At 39.7% G+C, this 20,952-nt stretch overlaps 2 protein-coding genes across 6 annotated transcripts in view; one reads left to right on the forward strand and one right to left on the reverse strand.

The window, feature by feature from the left end:
* Positions 1-20,952, reverse strand: part of nbeab (neurobeachin b) — a 199,838-nt gene that overhangs the window by 45,220 nt on the left and 133,666 nt on the right. For all 5 annotated transcript variants that reach the window (XM_084950036.1, XM_084950038.1, XM_084950037.1 and 2 more), the window contains one exon: positions 16,952-17,088. In XM_084950036.1, coding sequence (XP_084806162.1) covers positions 16,952-17,088 — 137 coding nt within the window. The remainder of the gene's footprint in view (positions 1-16,951; positions 17,089-20,952) is intronic.
* mab21l1 (mab-21-like 1) lies at positions 13,970-16,420 on the forward strand. Its single transcript, XM_084950048.1, has one exon. It carries the CDS (start codon positions 14,454-14,456, stop codon positions 15,531-15,533), a length of 1,080 nt encoding a protein of 359 aa, XP_084806174.1. The 5' UTR covers positions 13,970-14,453; the 3' UTR covers positions 15,534-16,420.

A 20,952-nucleotide genomic window follows, 5' to 3' on the forward strand; every position in this document is an offset into this window, starting at 1 on the left:
CCAGATTATTAAAAAAAAAAAAGAGAGAAAGAGAGAGAAAAATCCACGTAGTTCCTCTCCAGCAGACCCGTATCTCAACTTCAATAAAGTAGCAGGCTTCTAATGCAGGTATTGGGAGAAAACAAGATACAGATTTGCATAATCAGTGTCACTATACATTTGGGTGGTAGCTGGAGTGTGGCAAGATGACACAGCTCTGGTGCTCTGGCAAGACCAGTGGGATAAAGGAGATGAATATGCATTAAATATGCTGGCAGTTCACTGCCCAAAATGTCCAGCCAAGTTTGTCAATAACATTCATGTCAGAGATAGTATTTCACGCAGATTAGCAGACCCTGCAGTGCTGTCTTCAACACTGCCATGGTAGGACAGGTGGGAGGAGCCCCTGGTGCAATATGCAATCGTGTCTTAAAGAGTAAAAGCTCAGCCTATGTGGAAACATAAAGCCCCAAGAAATCCAATGGGTAAAGAAAAAAAAAAAGAGCAACTTAGGCTTGTGGTTCTCTGCAGCAGTGATAGAAAGTCTGGCATCAAGCCACCAGAAGGTTTGGCGGTTATAAGAAACAAATCATTCTAAAGTGTGGTATGAGCCCTCTTTAAATTACATATACGTTTAAATATAGTGTTGTTTCTTTTTAGATTTTAGATCTAGTTGGATGCCTTGTGATTGAAGCCTGATGGTGACGCCATGTTTACACTTTTGCTACTTTTATCCAAGACTACAAAGTGGGAATACAATATTTTTAAAAAAAAAATATATAAAATGAATGCAATTCCTGATAAAATCACAGTTTTATGTGGATCATATTCTTATTGTCTTATTGTCTAATTTCATTTTATATCAGGACTCAGTTTGTTAGGAGTCTATCAAAAGTTTGGAACATGTGTAGGAGGGAGCAAGTTTGAGAACAAAATGCTTGCACTCTTTGGAAATCAAAGGACAGACCTCCCATTTCTTTCAAAAAGCAGATAAGGCTTGTCAGATTATAATATTATTTTATGCCATGTTAGACCCTTAATTAAAGATGGTGAATTATTATGTAGTTTTAGTTTGCATTATTCTCCTGAATTAGAAGAAGGTGATAACTATTGCATTTGTTAAGCTGAGTTGCATTACATTAGACTGCTGGTTTATTGTGAATGAATGATATTGTTTTATGATGCATTATACTGCTGAGTTATGAGAAATACTGTTTGCAGAAAGTCATCGCCTTATTTGTCTGATTAGAAGAGAACAGAACACACTGGAGTTTTCTGCCCCATCTCAGCGGGAGCAGATAAACAGGGAGCCAAGGTTGTAGCTTAGGCACTGTGTGAGAGAAAGAATGTGAATGTTTAGGCTTTTGTGATTAGATGGGGGCCACTAGAGGCTATAAGAGTTTGATCAATGCTCCACCATTTTGAGATCTGATGCTGTCTGCGTACGGTGTCCATCTCCCACGCGTGTGATCATTAAAATCATCGTTTGACTCAACCCGGCCGGACCAGTGTGGTTATTGTGGTTTTTCCTCTTGTATCCATCCCCAATATTTGAATCCGTAACAGGCTGTAATTTAGCATTCAAGCTAACATGAGTTATCTTTGTACAAGTGTTAGTATAATGAAAAAAATGTGCTTAAGAATTTTCTATGAAATATGTTTACTGCCTACATGATTATAATTTATGAGCAAAACATTTAATTTCCTGGGTTTGTTTGTGAGCAAGTAAACGATAGAATACAACATTTAAAGCTTCATATGGAAAATGATCATGGTCAAATGGTGAGCCACCCATAGCCACATCCATAAACATACTTAGTCAGCACATCATCCAGATAAAAAGCTTTGGGGATGCTTTCACTAAGGAGCTTGAGAGAAGGGATGCAGTCATTTGGTGTTGGGTCTTTTCAGCAAGCTTTTCCTAATGGGACGTTTTCAGGGACTTGTCAGCCTTAAGATGACTGAAATCTTCCTGGCCTGGGTACCAGCTTCATCTGGCTGCCACTGAGACTGCCAAGCTGATCGCTTTAAATTCTACTTTTCTTTTCCTCTTTTTTTCCTTTCTTTCTTTCTTTTTTTTTTGGTTATGTGTGGGAGGAATAGGGGCTCAGAGCAAGAAAAGAAAAGAAAAGAATAAGATGAGGATGGAGAGGCAGAGACAGAGGAGAAGAGGGACAGAAAAAGCAAGTGGTTAGACGAGAGGGCCTGATGAGCAATGAGCGCCTCACTCGTCCTCAATTAATCTTGTCTTTCTACCTTTGCTTTGGCGCTTCCCTTGGCACCAAGGTAATAATGACACCCTCATCCATTATCCTTTTATCCCCCTTATTCACAGGGAATTGCTTAATAATATGTTACAGATTCGTCCTCCTTCATATAATTCTTTCTGTCATTCGCAGTATATCATCTGGAAAACACACAGCCCCCTTTCTGCTGGACGCTGTTTGAGGATTATCGCGGGTGACACCTTCGGGATGCAGCCAGAATCTGGAGCATCATTTTTTCAGCCATAAAGTGGAATTACCCTGACTTATCTGTCATTGCCAAAAGCACAACAAGCCATTCAGGGCCAAAGCAAAGGTGGAACAGGTTCTTATCGGCTTCTCTGAACGAGAGGGCTTGTAAATTTATGCTAATGAGGGCCTTTGTCATCCAGGCTCACCCCTTGGGGCTGAACGGGGCTTGCAAGGGATGATAATCTGGCTGTTGAGTGCACTAGATAATTTGTACTTTATCCTCATGTAATTATATAGTTTAAATCTTTTTACCAATGCTAATCCTTCAACACGAGGAAGTGTCTTAACCGTGTCCATGGTTCTTAGCAGCACTAGTTAGCGTGCATCTGACTCCCTCATAAAATCACGTAGGAGGAGTGCAGCGCTGATATAATTACTCTGACTTTCTGTAGCCTGTGCTGTGAATCCTCCTATCATTTTGATCCACCTTAGCAGCCAGGCAGTAAGCCAAGCTAGCAGCCTGGGGGTGTGGGAGACAACACAGGGAAAGGTGAAAACATTGTAGCCTGACTGAAGAGCTCTTTCCATTTTTTGTCAAGAGTAGAAAAAAATGACAGGGTGAAGAGGAAAATGAGGTAAAATTAGTAAAAGTAAGTGCAGTAGGGCAGCTTCGCAGAGCTTTTGAGGTCCCTCTGCTGTCCAGTGGGACTCCACGCCATCTCTCGTGCCTGCCAAAGCCGACAGCCCCTGACAAGCTGCTTGGCGTGCTGTAATTTGACTAATTACACTGGATTAGACCATATTAATGCAAGCTGTTTTCTCCAGGGTCATTGACCCACCCAATGTGTCCCTTGCTGGCTTTCCTCAATTCTGCGTAAACAAAAGAATCTCAAGAAAATAAAGCAGATTTTTTAAATAAGCTTTGAACATGTATCAATTTAACTGATGTTATTTTTATAATGGGAGAGACTGCTACAAAGCATCCACAGCATAGAAACTGTGAGATGCAGACTGCACTTTCCTGGGGCACATCATCACAAGGTTCTTTGATAACAAACCAAATCTTTCTCCTCCTGCTTTGACTCTTTGCATGGAAAAAAAAGAATCTCAGAGAGGTACCATAGTTCATGAGATTGTTTTTTTACATAAACAGAAGGGGTTGGGAGTTACTAAGAATGGCATCAAAAAGCAGACAACAACAGGGAAAATGTAACTTTGAATTTTGTGATTTTGACTTTTAATTTCCGAAAAATATCAGGACGAAATGTGAGTAATGAGGCACTGTGAGGTTTAGCTATGTGTTCAAATGTCTTCCTAGGGAAATTGCGTTTTGAAATCTAAAAGGAAATAAAAGGCACATTATTTCATCTGGAAATAATACTCAGAGAACCAAAAAGCATACTTAATTGTACAAAGACTGATGGGGAACCAACTCATTTGCATTTGTAAAAATCCACAAAGAAAGAGGGGAAATGAGCCATACGATATGTGTGTTTTAATACAAATGCTCTCTCAATTGTACCAAATCAATTTGAATTCCACACAATAGAGAGGCAGCTTCAGTGTTTGTATGTGTTCCTCTGCCTTGAACACGGTGTAATAATAGTCTTAAACCATGTGTTATAAAGACAGAATACCAAAGAGGCTTACAGCCTTAGTTTCATGAAACATTTAGGTAAAAGTTCCAAAGGCTGAGGATGATGAAAGAAGGTAAGCTTGAAAATAGGCTTCTGGGATCCACAGCCCTTATTGTACAGAAGTCACATCAAATTAATGCTGAGGGCCATTTGCAGCCTTTCTTCTGCTGAGCTTTTCAGAACGGATTAAGCTATGAAAACTCAGAAATTACTAAAGCACCTATTAGGCATTAAGCTTACCCTTTCTTCTCTTTCCCTTTGAAAGTCATTGAATGTGCTTCACTTCACTTGTAACACAATTCACAAGTTGTTTGCATACTTGAAAGAATGGCAATTTGATGAAATTTGTCCTGTGAAATGTATATTTTAGACTTGCTTCTTACCATTTCTTAGCAGGAGAAAATCTTTACTTCTATACACATTTTACACCGTTTACCCTTGTTTTACCCAGTTATTTGTTACTTTACAAAACTGCATATTATACAAATTCATCCTGTAGTTTCACATAGCGGTGTAAGCATTTTGCTGATAGTTTCAGTGTTTTCGCACTGGAGAAGAGCTGCTACTGCTGGGTTTCTCTCAGGCTTTCCGCACCCTGCTTTGCTCTCTGAATGCTTCTTCAAAGAAGCGCGGGGAGTGCATGAATTGTAATTATGGCTCCTAAAAGGATTCAAGAGCAACCGAACGATGGCACTTGAGAAACAGGTCGTGTGGAGTTAAACGGCTGTCAGACACTCAAAGCACAGCAGCATGTGAACAAACCCACAAAGGCTGGACAAGTCCACTTTTAGGGCCCTCCTGCCCACTTTTTCTCTTGGGAGGGAGGGGGGGATTAAAGATCAACTAAGTCCCAACTAAAGACCCATATAGCTTTTCCTCATCTTCACTCAAATTCAAGTTTTCAAGAAGGTTCCCGTTTTCCAAGTATGAAACTCAACCTGAAAACAGTAACAACTAGTTCAAGAGCTGTTTAGAGTTGACTCAAAGATTTTTAATCAGGGAAAATATTAACTTATAAACAGGCTATTATGCAGAAAAAATAAATCTTCTTACATTTCAAGGTAAATGAAACAGCAGGAGTGCAGCACGTGAGAAGGAGAAGCACACGTGTGAGAGATCAGGTAATTGGTACCACCTGAGAAACCACTGTAACCACAGTGTCAGATTATCCGACAATCTAGGCTTCACAATTATGGAAAGTATCATCTGCGCTCCCCAAACAGCTTCAATGACTCACCAGGGCACAGGACCCCTCGCTTCACATTAAAGAGACCAGCCTTCAGTCAGGACCTTCAGGAACTTCAGCCCCAGCCTACTCCCTGAAAGCACCCTTAAAGAAACCAACCTGCAGCGTGAAGTCCCTATGCATGACCCTTATTAAACTCCTAATTGGATTGAGAGCCACTAAGAAAAAAAAATTCAACATTGTTCATTCAGCTGAGATTTTCTTTAACATTCCTTCCAGTAGTTTGCTCCTTCAACAATAACATTCAAACTCGTGTCACTGAAAACCTTTTTTTTCCTTTTCAAAACACAAGCAGATTTTTTTTTTTTTAAATAGAAGTATAGGCAAAACCTTTTTTTTTTCATGATGTTCAGAGCACTATTTGATTTTCACAGGGTGCAAGTGACAGGCTGAAACAAAGCTCAGGGATGCCCATTGTAAAGCCTTTCATTGTTGTAATGGTTTTAAAATGGCTACAAGCAGGGCCCTATTCACTAGTGACCAGGCTACTTCACTCTCATGTTTATATCCAGGACAAACTGTGGCCTAAGTGGGAACTCTGGAGTCAGCTGATGAGTTTACTCATACCTGGAGTGCCGGACTATCAGTGCCTACAGAGGTTCCCTCCACATTTACACTAATTATAGAGAATAAATAGTTCCATAACAACAACATCAATCAAGTTCATTATGAAAAACAGCATAATGACAATAATTACAATAATATCTCATTAAGAAAAAGAATAAGAGACAGGGGAGAATTAATAGCAGACAGGTGTACAACACACTGCAATTATGGAACCTGAAATTAGTTCATTGCCTCGAGGCAAACACAAGAGAAAGGGAAGGTTGTGTTCGTGTGTGTGTTGGTTGGTGGGGGGCTGGTTTTAGGGCTGGGAGTAGGACTGATAGAGGGAGGCTCACTGACAAAAAAAGGAATTGCAAATAAGCAAACAAAAATGTCTTAAATGTGTAAATTAGAGAGAAAAATAAGAGGGAAAAGCAGCTTTTCCCTGCAGACTGGTTCCTTAGATGAGAAAGGAGCAGCGAAACGTGATCAAGGGGAGCCGTGGAGCGGTGCGGCAGGCGTCAAGATGAGCACTCAGCCAACGAGTGGCAGCTTCTCCTTTTCCAGTCAATCATTCATTACAGAGCCAAGTGCTGTGGAGGAGTGCCTCCTCGTTTTGACCTATCATATTACTGCCTCTGTAAACTCCTAATCCCCCCCTTCGTTAGATGGTGTCAACAGCCGACATGCTCACTCCCTGCCGCTGCACTCCCTGCTCAGACACCTCCCAAGCCCTGCCAAGACCACAGAATTGACACTCTAATAAAATCGTTTGAAATTTAACGAGGTAGAACGGCATAACTTTATCCGTCTTTCTGGTACTCTTACCCACCTTTTCGACTTGGTTTTTTTTTTGTAAATCGTTTGAAAGACGCGCAGAAAAATCATTGACTAATTAGTTAACTTTGACATTTTGTTTCACTATAAATTTTAGATACATTTAACTGTAAACAACCTTTAAAAAGTCCTGACTTTAGGTCTTCAATCTTTTATTGGCTGGACTGAGAGGCCAGTCATTTTTTTTTCTTTTTTGCCTTGAGGCTGTTTCTAAGCAGGTGAAAGCCTGAAGGCAGGAACCTGCACATCAGCACTTCTTCGTCCATCATGACTCTTTCATGGCGACCCCATCTCCTGAGCTTCTCTAATAGAGCCCAGTGAGATGACTACAATAATGAGTCCAACAGATAAAAGCCCAGCGGGACAAAGCAACATTCAGATACATCTTCACATACACACTGGCACAAATCTGAGAGTCTCTCTGCAAATTTTGTTATAAAAGTAAACAAAAGAATCAGGCACATGGTGCAAAGCAGGAAACCAGATGAAATATCTGTGTTTTGGCTGAACTCCAAAACTAATTTTTCTAGCAATTAATAAAGCCATGCAGATCACAAACAACAGAAAACAATCAAGTTCATTACAGGAGCGTCCAAACATATCACAGCTGTCCTTCACACACTGACCCTTTTAAAGAAAAATATTAAAAACATACACACAGACCAACAGATCCAAGTGCGTATGGGTTTAGGTAGGGTCCCAATTTAAGCTGACAGATACCAGATAGCAGATACTCAAGGAAATGACAGCACAGATTTAGGATGGTTCTGAGTTTAGCTGAATGTGACAGTGCCGCAACAAAACTATTAAACATGAGTGAAGGCGAGTAATGCTAATATTCTTTATTTCTTAATAACATGTAGCACATAAGCCTTTGTAGTCAGTCAGGATCTTAAAATATTGCACCTTATTGGGGGTATATATGTAAATTGGTGAGATAAACTTTGTCACACCTACCACGTAACATGGTTTAAGGGATGTTAATTACCGTATAAAATAAGCAATTGGCATCCGGCCCCATATGTCCCACTTTTTGGGTGAGGAAGATGGAAATGAGGTGGGGTAGATTTGATTGTGACATACTCGCCGTCTGTGCTCCACAATGTGTGCCTTTGCCAGTAACAGGCTAATATTCAGCAGAGCTCACCACCACCAGAACTAATGAAAGTAGACAAAATGTCTCTGCTGCCATCTTTGTCTAGCATCCGCTCAGGGTGAGCCTCCCTCTTTCCCTCCTCTCCTTTTCACCTCCCCTCTTTCCCCTTGCTCTTGAAGGGAGGGTGACAGCAGCATAAAATGGTGGCGAGCAAATGTGCCTTCCATGTGGCAGCAGCGGTGGGGGTGACAGGCCAGGCTGAGGCCAGTGCTATCAGCAGTGCATGGCTGTTGCTTTGAACAAGCTGGATGGTCGCCATGGAGGATCAGGGTAGAGCTCATGAAACGCCAGCAGTTGCAAACAAAAGCATCTCAATATCAAATCAAGAAAAAGACCAGCCACCCTTGAGAGAAAACTGCTAGGTCTTTGATGAATGGAAACTTTGCTGTTTACTGACACTTGTTAATAAGTGACCGCACATCACACCATTATTCTGGTTTGTTTTACAGCCTTTAAACAAAACTGATTCAAAAAACTGCATTTACTGACATTGTATTTATTATTCATATTTTTTCACTGTGTTGTAATTTTAATTTAATATATAAAATATTTATATATGACTTACAGAACATCTAGGCATACTTAAAACTACTGAACAAAGCAAACTCACTTCATCCAGCAATTAGTGGTTGAGTCTTTCAGGGGGTTGTTATTTAACCCAGAACTCTGAGGATGATGAAGCAAGGGCATAAATCACAGAGTGAAACAAGGCAGACTCCTCGATTCATTAATGGAAATGATCTGTCAATATGCTGGAGTCAATTCACACGTGTCAGCTGGGCTCAGCACACAATGGCCCAGCCAACTTATGAACTCCCTGCACCACTCCAACGAGTCCATAAAACAACTGGCAACGCCGCTGGGGAGCACCCCGAGACACCACCCTCTTGCACAGACCACCAGATGACACAGATGGGGCGAAACCAAACAAAGACGAGAGTCCCTTTGTACAAAGACGGACCCCTTTCAAAAGCCATTCATGCAACAAATTGGGGAAATCTGGCCATGCAGCACTTTGGGCTTGCTCTTTTATTTGCATGAGCCTTACGTCACAGTAAGTGAAATCAGATTTATGGCTCTCTGTTACAAAAAGTGGTTAAAATTAAGCGCAATTTTAAGAAAAAAAAAAAGAAATAAAGCTAAGTTAACAACAGTTTGACTATGTTATCCAGGAACAGCTTGTTCTGCTCTAACTGAACCACGGTGTAACGAGCCGAGTCACTTTTTAAAAAATGACATTTTGCTGCATTGCACAACAACAACCAAAGCATCAGCTAAAGAAACGCTAATGAGGAAAGCTACACAAAGACAATGCTGAGCCTTGCTTTCATGTCTTCTCCTCTGGAGCTGATGGATTATTTGGCTAAATATAGAGCTAAAACATGACATAATTTTTATTGTCAAATCATCTTGACAAGCTTGTAAGCAAATGTAATTTCAGACTTCGCGTTCACTGCATCAGATAGAGGTGCAGATATCACCGATTCTTCGCACTCACAGGGAATAATACCTATTAATAACAGCCATGCACAAGGTACTGTAGGGGTAACTTTAAACAGCTTCAAGCTTTAGCACTTTCAAAGAAGGCCCATCAGTTATGGAGGTTTATTTCCATGTAGGTCATTAAGTATGAGCACACAAGCTTTCTCTTGTTAGTCCCTCTGCATTTTTCTTTTCTTGTTCTTTCTCAGCTGCACACTGGTGCTTCTGCAGCAATCTGCATAGAAAGACATTTGTCATCATTAGCCCTGCTCTGACAGTTGGCACCCGGTACCTCAGATCTCTAAGACTGGCAATTATGAACCCTTCATCCCTTATTTAGGCAACATCACCTAATTTCATCACAGGCCTCACCAACAGGATTTGATTACCAACACCCCCAAACCTGCAATATGCCCTCGATTCTTGCATTTCCTTTGTTTTGTGCTTTGGTGTACTCCTACTCCCAGATCACATGACACGTGGGAGAGAGTTGTGTTCATTCAATCTGAGATTTGAAATTACTTATCATACACAAAGGCCGTAGAGAGGCCCGCATATGAGCATCATGGGGTCAGTGGGCAGATGATTACAGCACCCACTTTTAGATGGTAGACATCTTGCAGACATTAAGATTAATCACAGTGTTGTTGCTGAATGGCTGCCTTTAAACACAAACAAGGTGGAAATCAACAATAAAGCAAAAACAAAGCAGCTAAACAGAAATGAAAATAAGTGCATGCTAACATATAAACTGTTCAAGTCTTTATGACCTAAACAAATCCAGTTTCTAGAAATCAACAATAGGAACTCATGTAGAATAAAGTAATAAAAACCAGGTGCCCTAGTTTCCAACACACGAAATGTTTAACAACAAAATACCAACTGCAAACTGCATGCTGATAAAGCGCAGCAGCACTGTCACTGCATCTGGCCAAATGCATAAAATGTGTATGAAAAGGTGTGCCGAGCATTACGTAAGATTGTATGTTCGTTTTAGTAACACAAACCAGGCATTTCTCTGGATTGTTACTTTGGCAAACAAACTTGAATTGTATATATATATATGCAAAATTCATGCAAATACATGCATGTAATTTATCAGCAAGTCTGACAAGCGTACCATATTGCAGAGGGGAGGGGTGAAGGGCCAACTGAAGCTGAGACAATCAATTAAGTTTTATAATTTACACTTTTCTTCGTCTCTCTTTTCTCAGAATGCTCCATCAAACCAATACATTTGGTTATTTCTGTGTGCTGAAGCTTACTGCGAACAATGCCTGTTGAGGTTACCGCTAGAGGGTCTCTGGGTGCCCTCTGGCCATGTGCTCCGGCTTCCTGACTTATCCAAATGAGGCTGCTAATACACAGCGGAGAATAAAACAAATGAATGGACACAATCCAAAGGGGGTCCACAGTGAGGCTCCAGGCCCCAAAATTAACTGGCCTCCTACAGAGACACCATATTGCGTGGAATAATAATGCTCCATTATTAAAAATCCCAATGACAATTTCATTTTGTGACAAACAAAATTACAGAAAAATGTGTCAAAGTGAGTGACCATCCCATGAGTATATTATTTCTCACAGTTTGAGATCCAGCTATGTCACATAGCCGAAGTGTCACTGCTTTTAATCTGATCTGTACAAACAGATGCCATCCTCTTAAGTCCACTTTGGCTAATCCGTACATTAAATCGGGAGCTAGCTGGTTGAATTCCCTTTGTGTGGGAATACTGCTTGAGAGAGTCTTTTTTCAGACTAAAAAAAACCCAGAAACCTAATGAAATTACAAGTGTCAGACTTTAGTTGTGTAACTAGATTTTTAATAAAACATCATTCACAAATACAATGTCAGTAAGAGGATTGCTCACCACAGAAATCTTGATCCAGTTTGTGGATCGTATTATTAGGTATTGCAAAAAATTGAGCTGAAACACGCACGTGTGATTCTTTAAAACTCTGTGAACAGAGCATTGATTGCTATTTTCCCAATTTAAACTAATTTTCAAAACATAATTTTTAATGCATGATGCTGCATAGTGTTTTATGCATGTGTGGTAAATAATACATATCTATACAGCAGCGTAAAGCACGCAAATGACTCTGGCGTCACTTGGTACAACATGACTTCCAGTCACTCAAAGTGGCACTCATCTGATCAAAGGCCAATTATGCCATCAGACGAGTACCACTGAACTTATGCCCATCTATGTTAATATGATGATTGGTCTTTCTAGAAGAAAGGAGAAAGAAAAAAGGAGAAAAAATGCATGAGTGTAGAGGCATGCTCTTTGAAAACAAAGAGGCCTTCAAAACAGGGTCACATGCTTGTGCAAAATTAGGGGAAGTAGAAGTCATTGTATTGATTTACACAATCATGCATGTATTTTGCTCGGTCAGAAATAGGCCTGTGCTGGAATCACAGCCCCATATATCACATTGGAGGGCCTTCAATAGCCTAGCGGCATGGTGAATAAAGCAACAAAGATTGCAATGTAGTAATGGTAAAGATATGGGTAAGGAGACTGAATTGTCTTAGGCTAGACCTGACAACTGCTGGGACTGTCATGGGACTGCAGAGCAGGTTGAGTTACTGTGAGATCTGTGCAACCACATGCTTTAGATTAAGAGGTGATAATCTCAATGAAAATCCTTGCTTCTATCACGCATAGGGACGAAAACTGGAGTACAAACTCAAGAGGTGCAACTGGATTCTGAGGTATCTCACTTGGAGAAAGATAGCCTGGAAAGTGAGCCTAGTCTGGTTTCAATAAAGAACAAGTACCTGCTGAGCTGCAGACAGTGGGAGAGAGTGAGAGAAAAGACTATCAAAGCCCGAGAGGGGAAGACTTTTAGCTACCTCTCACCACATGAAAACGTTCAATAACGTCCTCCACAGTCACCAGAAATATGTCAATAAGAATAAAACATTTCAGTTGTAAAATGTAGTTAAAGTTACCACAGTTAAATGTGGTGAAAACTAGAATAAAATAATATTGTTATTATTTAGTGTTAGCTAGTCTCAAACGACTGTATTTAAAGAAAGTAAAAAATAAAAATAAATCTACCCAAATCTGTAATTTCTGCCTAGTAACAGTGTGAAATTATCACAGAGGTTTACCAAGCAGCTACTGGCAGTGTGTTCATGACAGGCTGTGCTGATAATGGGAGTCACCTATCTATCAAGGTCCTTCGTGCACACACGCCACCTCCCGCTCAGCCGCATCCATGTAGTTAGAGCTGGAACTGACGAGCAGCGGTTTGCCCTCATAATGTCTGGTTGTGTGCAGTTCAGGCTAGAGCAGAGATGAGTGTAAATGACTTTTTGTTGCTTATCTGATCCACGCAGCATCATCTTTTTGAAGTCTTCTTCAAAGCGTGCACTGTATTGTGAGATGGAGTGCCAGTGCAATGATGAGAGCCAGAAGAGGGTTTAGTGCAGATGTTAGCTCACTTTATTGAGGATCATGGCACTGTGTATAAAATGCACATACACATGATAATTATTTTGCTTTTATTTACTTTTTTATTTTTCATTTTCAAAATATTGAAACTGTTTATTTTTTTCCTGGATTTTATTTTATTTTATTTTTTGGGGGGGTGGGGGTGGGGGGTTATTACTATCTTGTTGAATAAAGTACCTCTATTTAAGAATGCAGTATTCAATGTAAAATATTTTATTTATTTAAATAATTATTTACATTACATACAACACACAATAATAACTCTGACAATCTTTAATATTAAAATTACTTTCAGAGAAAATTAATAACCTAAAGACCAAAATAAAAATTTAATTATTGCACATTCTCATTCACTGACTGAAATTAATTTTTTGGTTAAAATGATAAAACTCTTTTTTTAATGTAGAAAACTGTAAGAACCATATAGTTGTTAAGATTACAGCTGTTTTGGTTTTCTTACAAAATAAGTTAATTTAAATGCTAAAATAAAATTACACTGTTGCTGACACCCCCCCCCCAAAAAAAATACTTAAAAAAAAATTCTCCTTATCATACAAGCTGAATTTTTAAAGCTGACATAAGTTACTCAAACTCATAACTACTAAATTAAATAATAAGTCAAAAATGATAAATAGCTTCAAAATATTTTATTCTTGCAAAATAAAGGCGGTAGTTCAACGCTGTTTATTCACCTAACGTAACATTTAAAGATCCAATTAAAAAAAGCAAAGCTTGATTGTTTTCATTAATATATGTCTTAAAATGTACAAAAGTATTTTTAATCCATACATATTAATATATTGCTGTGTGCATTTCTCCATTCAAATTGTGATTTATCTGCTTTAACCTACATGAAGAAAATCGATCTCGTGCGATGCAGAAAGAGGACAATTTAAATAAAACTGAAAACTGAGCCGTTTATTAGACGAATACATGAATACCAAACAATTCTAAACCCACCTACTGTTTCAAATATGATTCAACAAAGTGCACTAAAAAAAATAGAAGATAGCGTCCAATGGAAAATAAGACACGTTGAGCTGTGGAAATTCTGCTTTCTTCTTCTCTCCAAATGCGTAGGTGTACTTCCGCTCCTCGATATACTACTAGTACCTGTACTTTTTACTTGTATATAACACCCGGGGATGAATTTGTTTTCGATAAACTGCAGTGACGCATCGGACAGCGATTGGACATCTTGGTTTCAACTCCTCCCTTATAATAAAGTGTGTGTGTGTGTGTGTGTGTGTGTTCCCGTTGTAAAACACAGCAATACCGGGCGTCTGCGTCAAGAGGACACACTCCACTCTGCGCAATTACGCGGACTCTTAACTGGCACAGTGATCAGACAAAAACGAAAAAGGCATTTCTACTGAACAAGACTTAAATGGACTTTTAATCACGACACCCTTCTAATTTCAAGGACTTGCTTTAAATACTTCAATGCAGTTTACGGCACACCAGCTGTGAATGTTGTGATATGATTTTTACGCGTGTGCTCTGAGCACAGCTTATTTGTTTTATAAATATACTTTTTTCTTTTTAGATAGCTTTCTTTCTTCTCTAAAATTGGCTCCCGTACAAACAGCCGCGTTGGATCCCTCGGCTTACTGCGAGACTCCGGTGTATAACCCGGATCTCTGCCCTAATATGATAGCCGCCCAGGCAAAGTTGGTGTATCACCTCAACAAATACTACAACGAGAAATGTCAGTCTCGGAAAGCAGCCATCGCCAAAACCATCCGAGAGGTGTGCAAGGTGGTTTCGGATGTCCTGAAGGAGGTGGAGGTGCAGGAGCCCCGCTTCATCAGCTCTCTCAGCGAGATGGATAATCGTTTCGAGGGACTGGAGGTCATTTCGCCCACTGAATTCGAGGTTGTGCTCTATCTGAATCAGATGGGAGTATTCAACTTTGTGGACGACGGGTCCATTCCCGGCTGCGCCGTCCTCAAACTCAGCGATGGCCGCAAGAGAAGCATGTCTCTGTGGGTCGAATTCATCACAGCCTCCGGTTACCTCTCTGCGCGCAAGATCCGGTCGAGATTTCAGACACTGGTGGCGCAGGCAGTAGACAAATGCAGCTACAGAGATGTTGTCAAAATGGTCGCTGACACAAGTGAAGTGAAGCTGCGCATTAGAGACAGATATGTGGTACAAATCACGCCAGCTTTCAAGTGCACTGGCATCTGGCCACGGAGCGCTGCGCACTGGCCCCTGCCTCACATTCCCTGGCCGGGACCTAACAGGGTGGCAGAAGTCAAAGCGGAAGGTTTCAATCTTTTATCCAAAGAGTGCTACTCCCTGAACGGCAAGCAGAGCTCAGCAGAGAGCGACGCCTGGGTCCTGCAGTTCGCCGAGGCCGAGAACCGACTCCTTCTGGGGGGATGCAGGAAGAAGTGCTTGTCTGTCCTCAAAGCGTTGCGAGACCGTCACCTCGAACTGCCCGGGCAACCTCTGAACAACTACCACATGAAAACCTTGGTTTCCTACGAGTGTGAGAAGCATCCCAGGGAGTCGGACTGGGATGAGAACTGCCTCGGCGATCGCCTGAACGGGATACTATTGCAACTTATTTCGTGTTTGCAGTGCAGAAGGTGCCCTCATTATTTCCTGCCCAATTTAGACCTGTTTCAAGGAAAACCTCACTCTGCTCTAGAGAATGCAGCCAAACAGACTTGGCGACTGGCGAGAGAAATACTGACCAACCCCAAAAGCTTGGAGAAACTCTGAGGTAAAAATAAAATATATTAGTTCACCTCGTCTTAAAAATGTTTTGAAGAGGCCTAATGATCTCCTAAACGGACACAAAATATTGCCAACCGATTTGCAAGTCTTGTGAAATGTGACTGTCCTCTGTTGTTATGTTTTGGCCTAGCCTGTTTCAAGATGATTTTCTTTTTTAAATAACAGCTTAGCTTGTCACTCTCCCCGTGCACCTTTTGGAGGTGTCAATACTTAAATTTAAATTATTGGCTAATCCAAGAGGCCACCTCAGAAGTGGTTCCTTTCCTCTCCGTGTCACACGGCTGCCTAAATCCTGCATTTCCTTAAACGCTTTAGAATAAAGCCCGAGACAACCTTTGGAAAAACAAAAAAACACATCTGTACATTTTATACTGTAAATACATTCATAGATTGTGATTCGAGTGGTCTGAAATTGTGAATGTTGTTCTGTGACACGTAAATAGGATCCACCTGTTTAAATCTACTTCTGAACTTTTTTTTTCTTTATCTGGTAGAAACGTTTTTAATTTATACTTGCATCAGTGGTAGTCTGATTCACCTGTTTCAATGGACTTTTTCTAATTTTTAAAAGTTTACATTTTGATGGTAGGCGTACGGCATTTTGTTACATTGAAAACATTCCATCGATTTACTTGAATTATTATTTAAAGTACAAACATTTGAATTGTTTTTCTCTACCGTGCTTAGGCCTACATGATTTAAAAAGAAAAGAAAGAAAAGAAAATGATAACATATATATAGTATAAATATATATTACAGTTTAATTGGAAAAAAATGCACTTGAAATACACTGGATTATAACATCTGTGATCTGTTTTTTTATTTCTGTCTTTGATCTAATTTAAAGAGCTAATAAAACGAGCTGTTTTATATTTGTGTCCCATTATGGTTTTATTAAATGTGTATTTGAAATAGTGAAGTAGGCCTAATGCGAAGAAATAATTATTTATTGGAACTTTTCATGTTGGGGGTCTCATGCTCTCGTTAGTATTCTACATTTCAAACTTTCCAAAAGAAAAGAAGGGAGGAAGAAAGAAAAAAAAGTAATTTTCTTATTTAACGTTTTCTTATTCAATATTTTAAAGCAATCCAGCAGATTGAAAAAAAGAAAACATGTATTAAGTACACAGTACTGGGGTCCAAAAATATGACCTAATAACAAAAATCTGAGCAATAAACTTATTCAAAGAAAAAAAAAATACAGAGCATATGCGGAAGAGCGGAGGACTTTATTTTTCAAGAAAACATGAAATCTCGCGTTTTGATTTTATATATAACTAAAACGTAAATGCTTAACACCTGTAAGACGATTGCAACGGAAGGGCAAAAAACACCGAGAAGCACACCTGAAACCAACTGGCCGCTTTAAACTTGAGCTGTACACTTGCTTGCAGGTTACTTACCTTTGAGTCGACCCTTTTGAAGGCAGGGTCATCCTCGTCCACCTCAAAGTAGATTTCAGTGGTGGTGATGGACAGAGTCCCCCGAGCCACCAGGACAGGGGCAACAAGCTGGGCCGGGCTGCTCAGGACCACTGGGCCTGTAGAGTGCAGAGGGGATGGCCACACGCTCAATAAGTAACGCGCAAAAAATAAAAAAAGATTATTACTCTTTTTTTAAAAAAACAATTATTATATTAAATAAAGCGAGATAAGTGTAATTCCGCTAAAATGCCCAATGCGATTACAGGGGGTGCCATCATCTCGCGGCCGATTATCCACAAATCCCAGATGTACTACCACAATCTGTAGTTTTAATTATGAATGTATTTGAATCTTTTTTCAAGTATTGCATTTTTTTTTATTGAAACGTTTAATTCATCAATATAACGTATACATTACGGCAATTGTAGGGTTTTTAAAGACCTGTTTCTGATAGTGTGCATCCGTACATGTGAAAATACAGCGTATTCAGTGGAGTTATAGGGATGTAATTAAAAATTATTACAATAAATTTCAATATTTATATACACTATTAAGGAGAACAAATGCTTTTGCAGTCTGAATGGTTTCCATAAAGGCAATCCAAAAAAGAAAAGAAAAACGCTCTTATTATACATGAGATTAAAATATGATTTTACACAATTGTTACTCAAGACTGTTTTGACAGGGACAAACCAAGCGACGAATTCGGAAAATTAAATATAAAAATGACAATAAAAAACAGAAATAAATGAAAATAATAATAATAAAAAAATACTCTAGTAAACCTCGTTTTCAATTCCAAAAAGTCGTCGAGAGTGTTAAGGTGGGCTTGTGGCCCTGGTCAGCTGATAGTGATCACATCTTTATTTCAGTCTCCTCCCTCCTTCTCCTCCTTCTCCTCCATGTTCTCAGATCAGTGTCGCTGTGGAGTACCGTTACAGTGATTTGTCTGCTCTCAAACGAAACCTCTCGAAATCAGGATATTTATCGATTCCTTAAACTCCAAAGAGCCACTTTAATGTCTCATCAATCTTAATCTGTGCTCCTCGGCCAATTATGGCCGCTAGTGTTACAGGAATACAAGTGGATTTCGGTCTCAACTCCCAGGGCGCCCCTTCATCGCTCTTGCAGGCTGCACAGTTAAACCGCCCTCCCTGATTTTTTTTTCTTTCCTCAGCGTTGCTCGGATCCATTAACGGTGATCCTATCTGCTGATGCTATCAGCGCAGACGCTACACGTTGCTTACAAGCTTCATATAAGTAACCGGTAACCTCAAGCCTGTTTTTCTGCATGCCTGATAAGGTCTGGTGTATTTGTTTAAAAAGAGAGCGAGAGAGAGAGAGACAGCGAGAGAGATTAAAAAGGGAGGGGGAGTACCAATAAGAGTGAAAGTATATGAATTTGTTTTTACATTAAAATAATATTTGAAATACAATCGATTCTTTTTGTCATAAAAGCGTTGAGCGACAATAAAAGTTGACTGCCCTTTTGTTCACACCAGCCCTTAAATTATAAAGTGTTCCACCTCTTACTAAAAGTAACACCTCTAGGACTAAAGCATTGTAGATTTGCCCTGAAGGACTAGGCACAGAGAAATGCTCTATAGCTTCCAGCATTAAGCCACAGCATCCATTGCTCATAGGCAGGAAGAGGATTAGGCAGTAATCCCCTCAGGGATCCTTCCATAATTAGGCTATATGGCATTAAAATGTTTACATGAGAATAATGAAATTAGGGGCAAGTTACTCAGGACGAGTTGCACAGCATGAGTGGTCTATATAGAGTAAAGCTTAAATTACCAGGCTGATGGGCCTTTGTCTTAAATAAAATGCAAATATTTCTTAAATGACAGGCCAATTTAATGAAGTGATGAAAAGTCTCATTTCATTGTGGTGGGAGTTTGGGAGAACTGCTGAGAAGATGGGTATATTATTACCCACAATCCATCTAGTGGACTGCAGTGTTTGATTAGTGCGTTTAGATTTTATATTATGACAGAAAGAGAAAGGGACATGGGTTACAAGCATACCAGAGCAGTATCATTTAGAAATTCTTACATGTCCAATTATAGCAGATACATATATACATTTACATACAAAGACATGCATTTTTTTTAAACTACGAAAGTACTTACAGATGTTTGAAATGACAAAACAAATTTGGGAACAAAAATAAACTTTTTCTCTTCCTCTCCCATCCTTTGAGATTTACGTTCATAAACATTATGTTGCTTTTTTCTTTATGAAGATGTTACATCTCAAGGGATCAAGGCTATGAATGGAGACCTAAAATGGATTCAGAAAGCCTAAATTAGGGAGAACAAAATGGTTGCGGTGCCTAAACCACACTTTGGGGTATATTAACATGGTTCCGGGATGCCAGCTGAGCAGTCATATTTACAGTCTCCTCTTTGATACGAGAGACAGTCTGCGAGGAGGCTCTGACTTCTCAGTTCTCACACGCACGCTTCTATTTTCACCGATTTTGGTAACAATATGTGCATACAAAAAGATTCATTTAATGCCAGCCCAGGCATAGACAGCATTTCCACTGTTTGTGGGGGGAGCAAAACTAATCATAGGTTCAGTAACCACAACTGCCGGAGCCCATGAGTGCAGGCGCCGCCCCTTTGGCAGCAGTTGCAGGCACTGACCCAGTGGCTGGCAGGAGGAGCGCTGTTGTTGACAAGTCTCAGATCTGTCTTTAAGGCTGTTCATGCCTGAGATTAGATACAGGACAAACACAGACAGAGCATCCTGGTAAAAACATTACCCAAATGTTACAGTGCAGGGGAGCTGCCCTACTGGTAAAAAAAAAAGAAGAAGAAAAAAAAGAAATGCATTCAACTTCCATTTATCACAAACAGTTATATACATAGTTAAACCAGAATTTACTTATCAAAATCAGTGTCAACCTTCACATTTTGGTTCCTAATTTCAGCTCACACTTTATAAATGTATCTCAAATATTCAACCTCAGCATTTCTGTTTTGTACAGTATCATTATTAATTCTCTGAGGATAAAACACTTGGTTTGTATGCTAGCGCTCGCGTTGCAGTTTAGGCAGACCAGTGCAGGGTTCATCTGACAGACATGAGTGTTTGACTGCCTGTTGGCCCTGGGACAAAAAGGAGGGGTTAGTGTCCTCCTCTGAGATTCATCTGTGGGATCTTAGAGGGGATTTCACTGCTCAGCAGTGCCCTGGTTCAGACTGAGATCCATATGCTAAGCCACAATAACTCTGTAATGCACCACTGTGAAAGAGAGATGTTTATTTAAGTGTCTGGCAATAGTTTTTAGACTATTCCCTTTCCCTACATTTTTTTTAAAATGACAGTTTGTTCCTGGAATGAATAAATTAGATTCATGCATTTATATCTGTTACTGTCATGCAAGTTTGTTGCAGCTCTGGTTTTACAGGATTTGGAAATAACAGTTTGGCAACCTAACAGCTACTCAAGTACTAAGATTGTGCAATCATACCACTGAAACTGCAGTTAAACCAACAGAACCTGGTAACATCTTCTAATTATCCTGTTCAGTTTTGTTAGTTTTGAAGACAATCCAACCACCATGAATGCTCTATCAGGGAAAAACAAATGACAGCACATAACATTTAAACAAAATTTACATCATGACTGAAAAGGCATGTCGACCAAGAGCTAAAAATGTTATGTATATACAGCATTGATGCAGTGTGCATTTATTTATATATTCTGAAATTAAAACAGCATCCCATGACAACAGCAACTGCTAACAAAGAGTGATGGGCTTTCACCACTTGTAGAAAAACTGCATCTACTTTTTTTTTTTTTTTTGCTGCTTTTTGTTCTTGTTCACCAGACAATAGAAACATTTTTTGTTTTTGTTTTTTCTGAATGTAGAATGACTGCTAGGGTTAAGTAGTACTTTATATTCTAATAAAATAAATAACTTTAGGCATCGCACACACACAAAAAACATCAATCACCAGTTGTCT

The sequence above is a fragment of the Perissodus microlepis genome, chromosome 14, assembly GCF_051167445.1.
Source record: "Perissodus microlepis isolate ML-2025 ecotype Zambia chromosome 14, ASM5116744v1, whole genome shotgun sequence".
In the NCBI taxonomy this organism is placed as follows: domain Eukaryota; kingdom Metazoa; phylum Chordata; class Actinopteri; order Cichliformes; family Cichlidae; genus Perissodus; species Perissodus microlepis.

What these genes read in the sequence shown, in the direction of transcription:
- mab21l1 (XM_084950048.1), top strand. Translation starts at nt 14,454, where the DNA reads ATGATAGCCGCCCAGGCAAAGTTGGTGTATCACCTCAACAAATACTAC.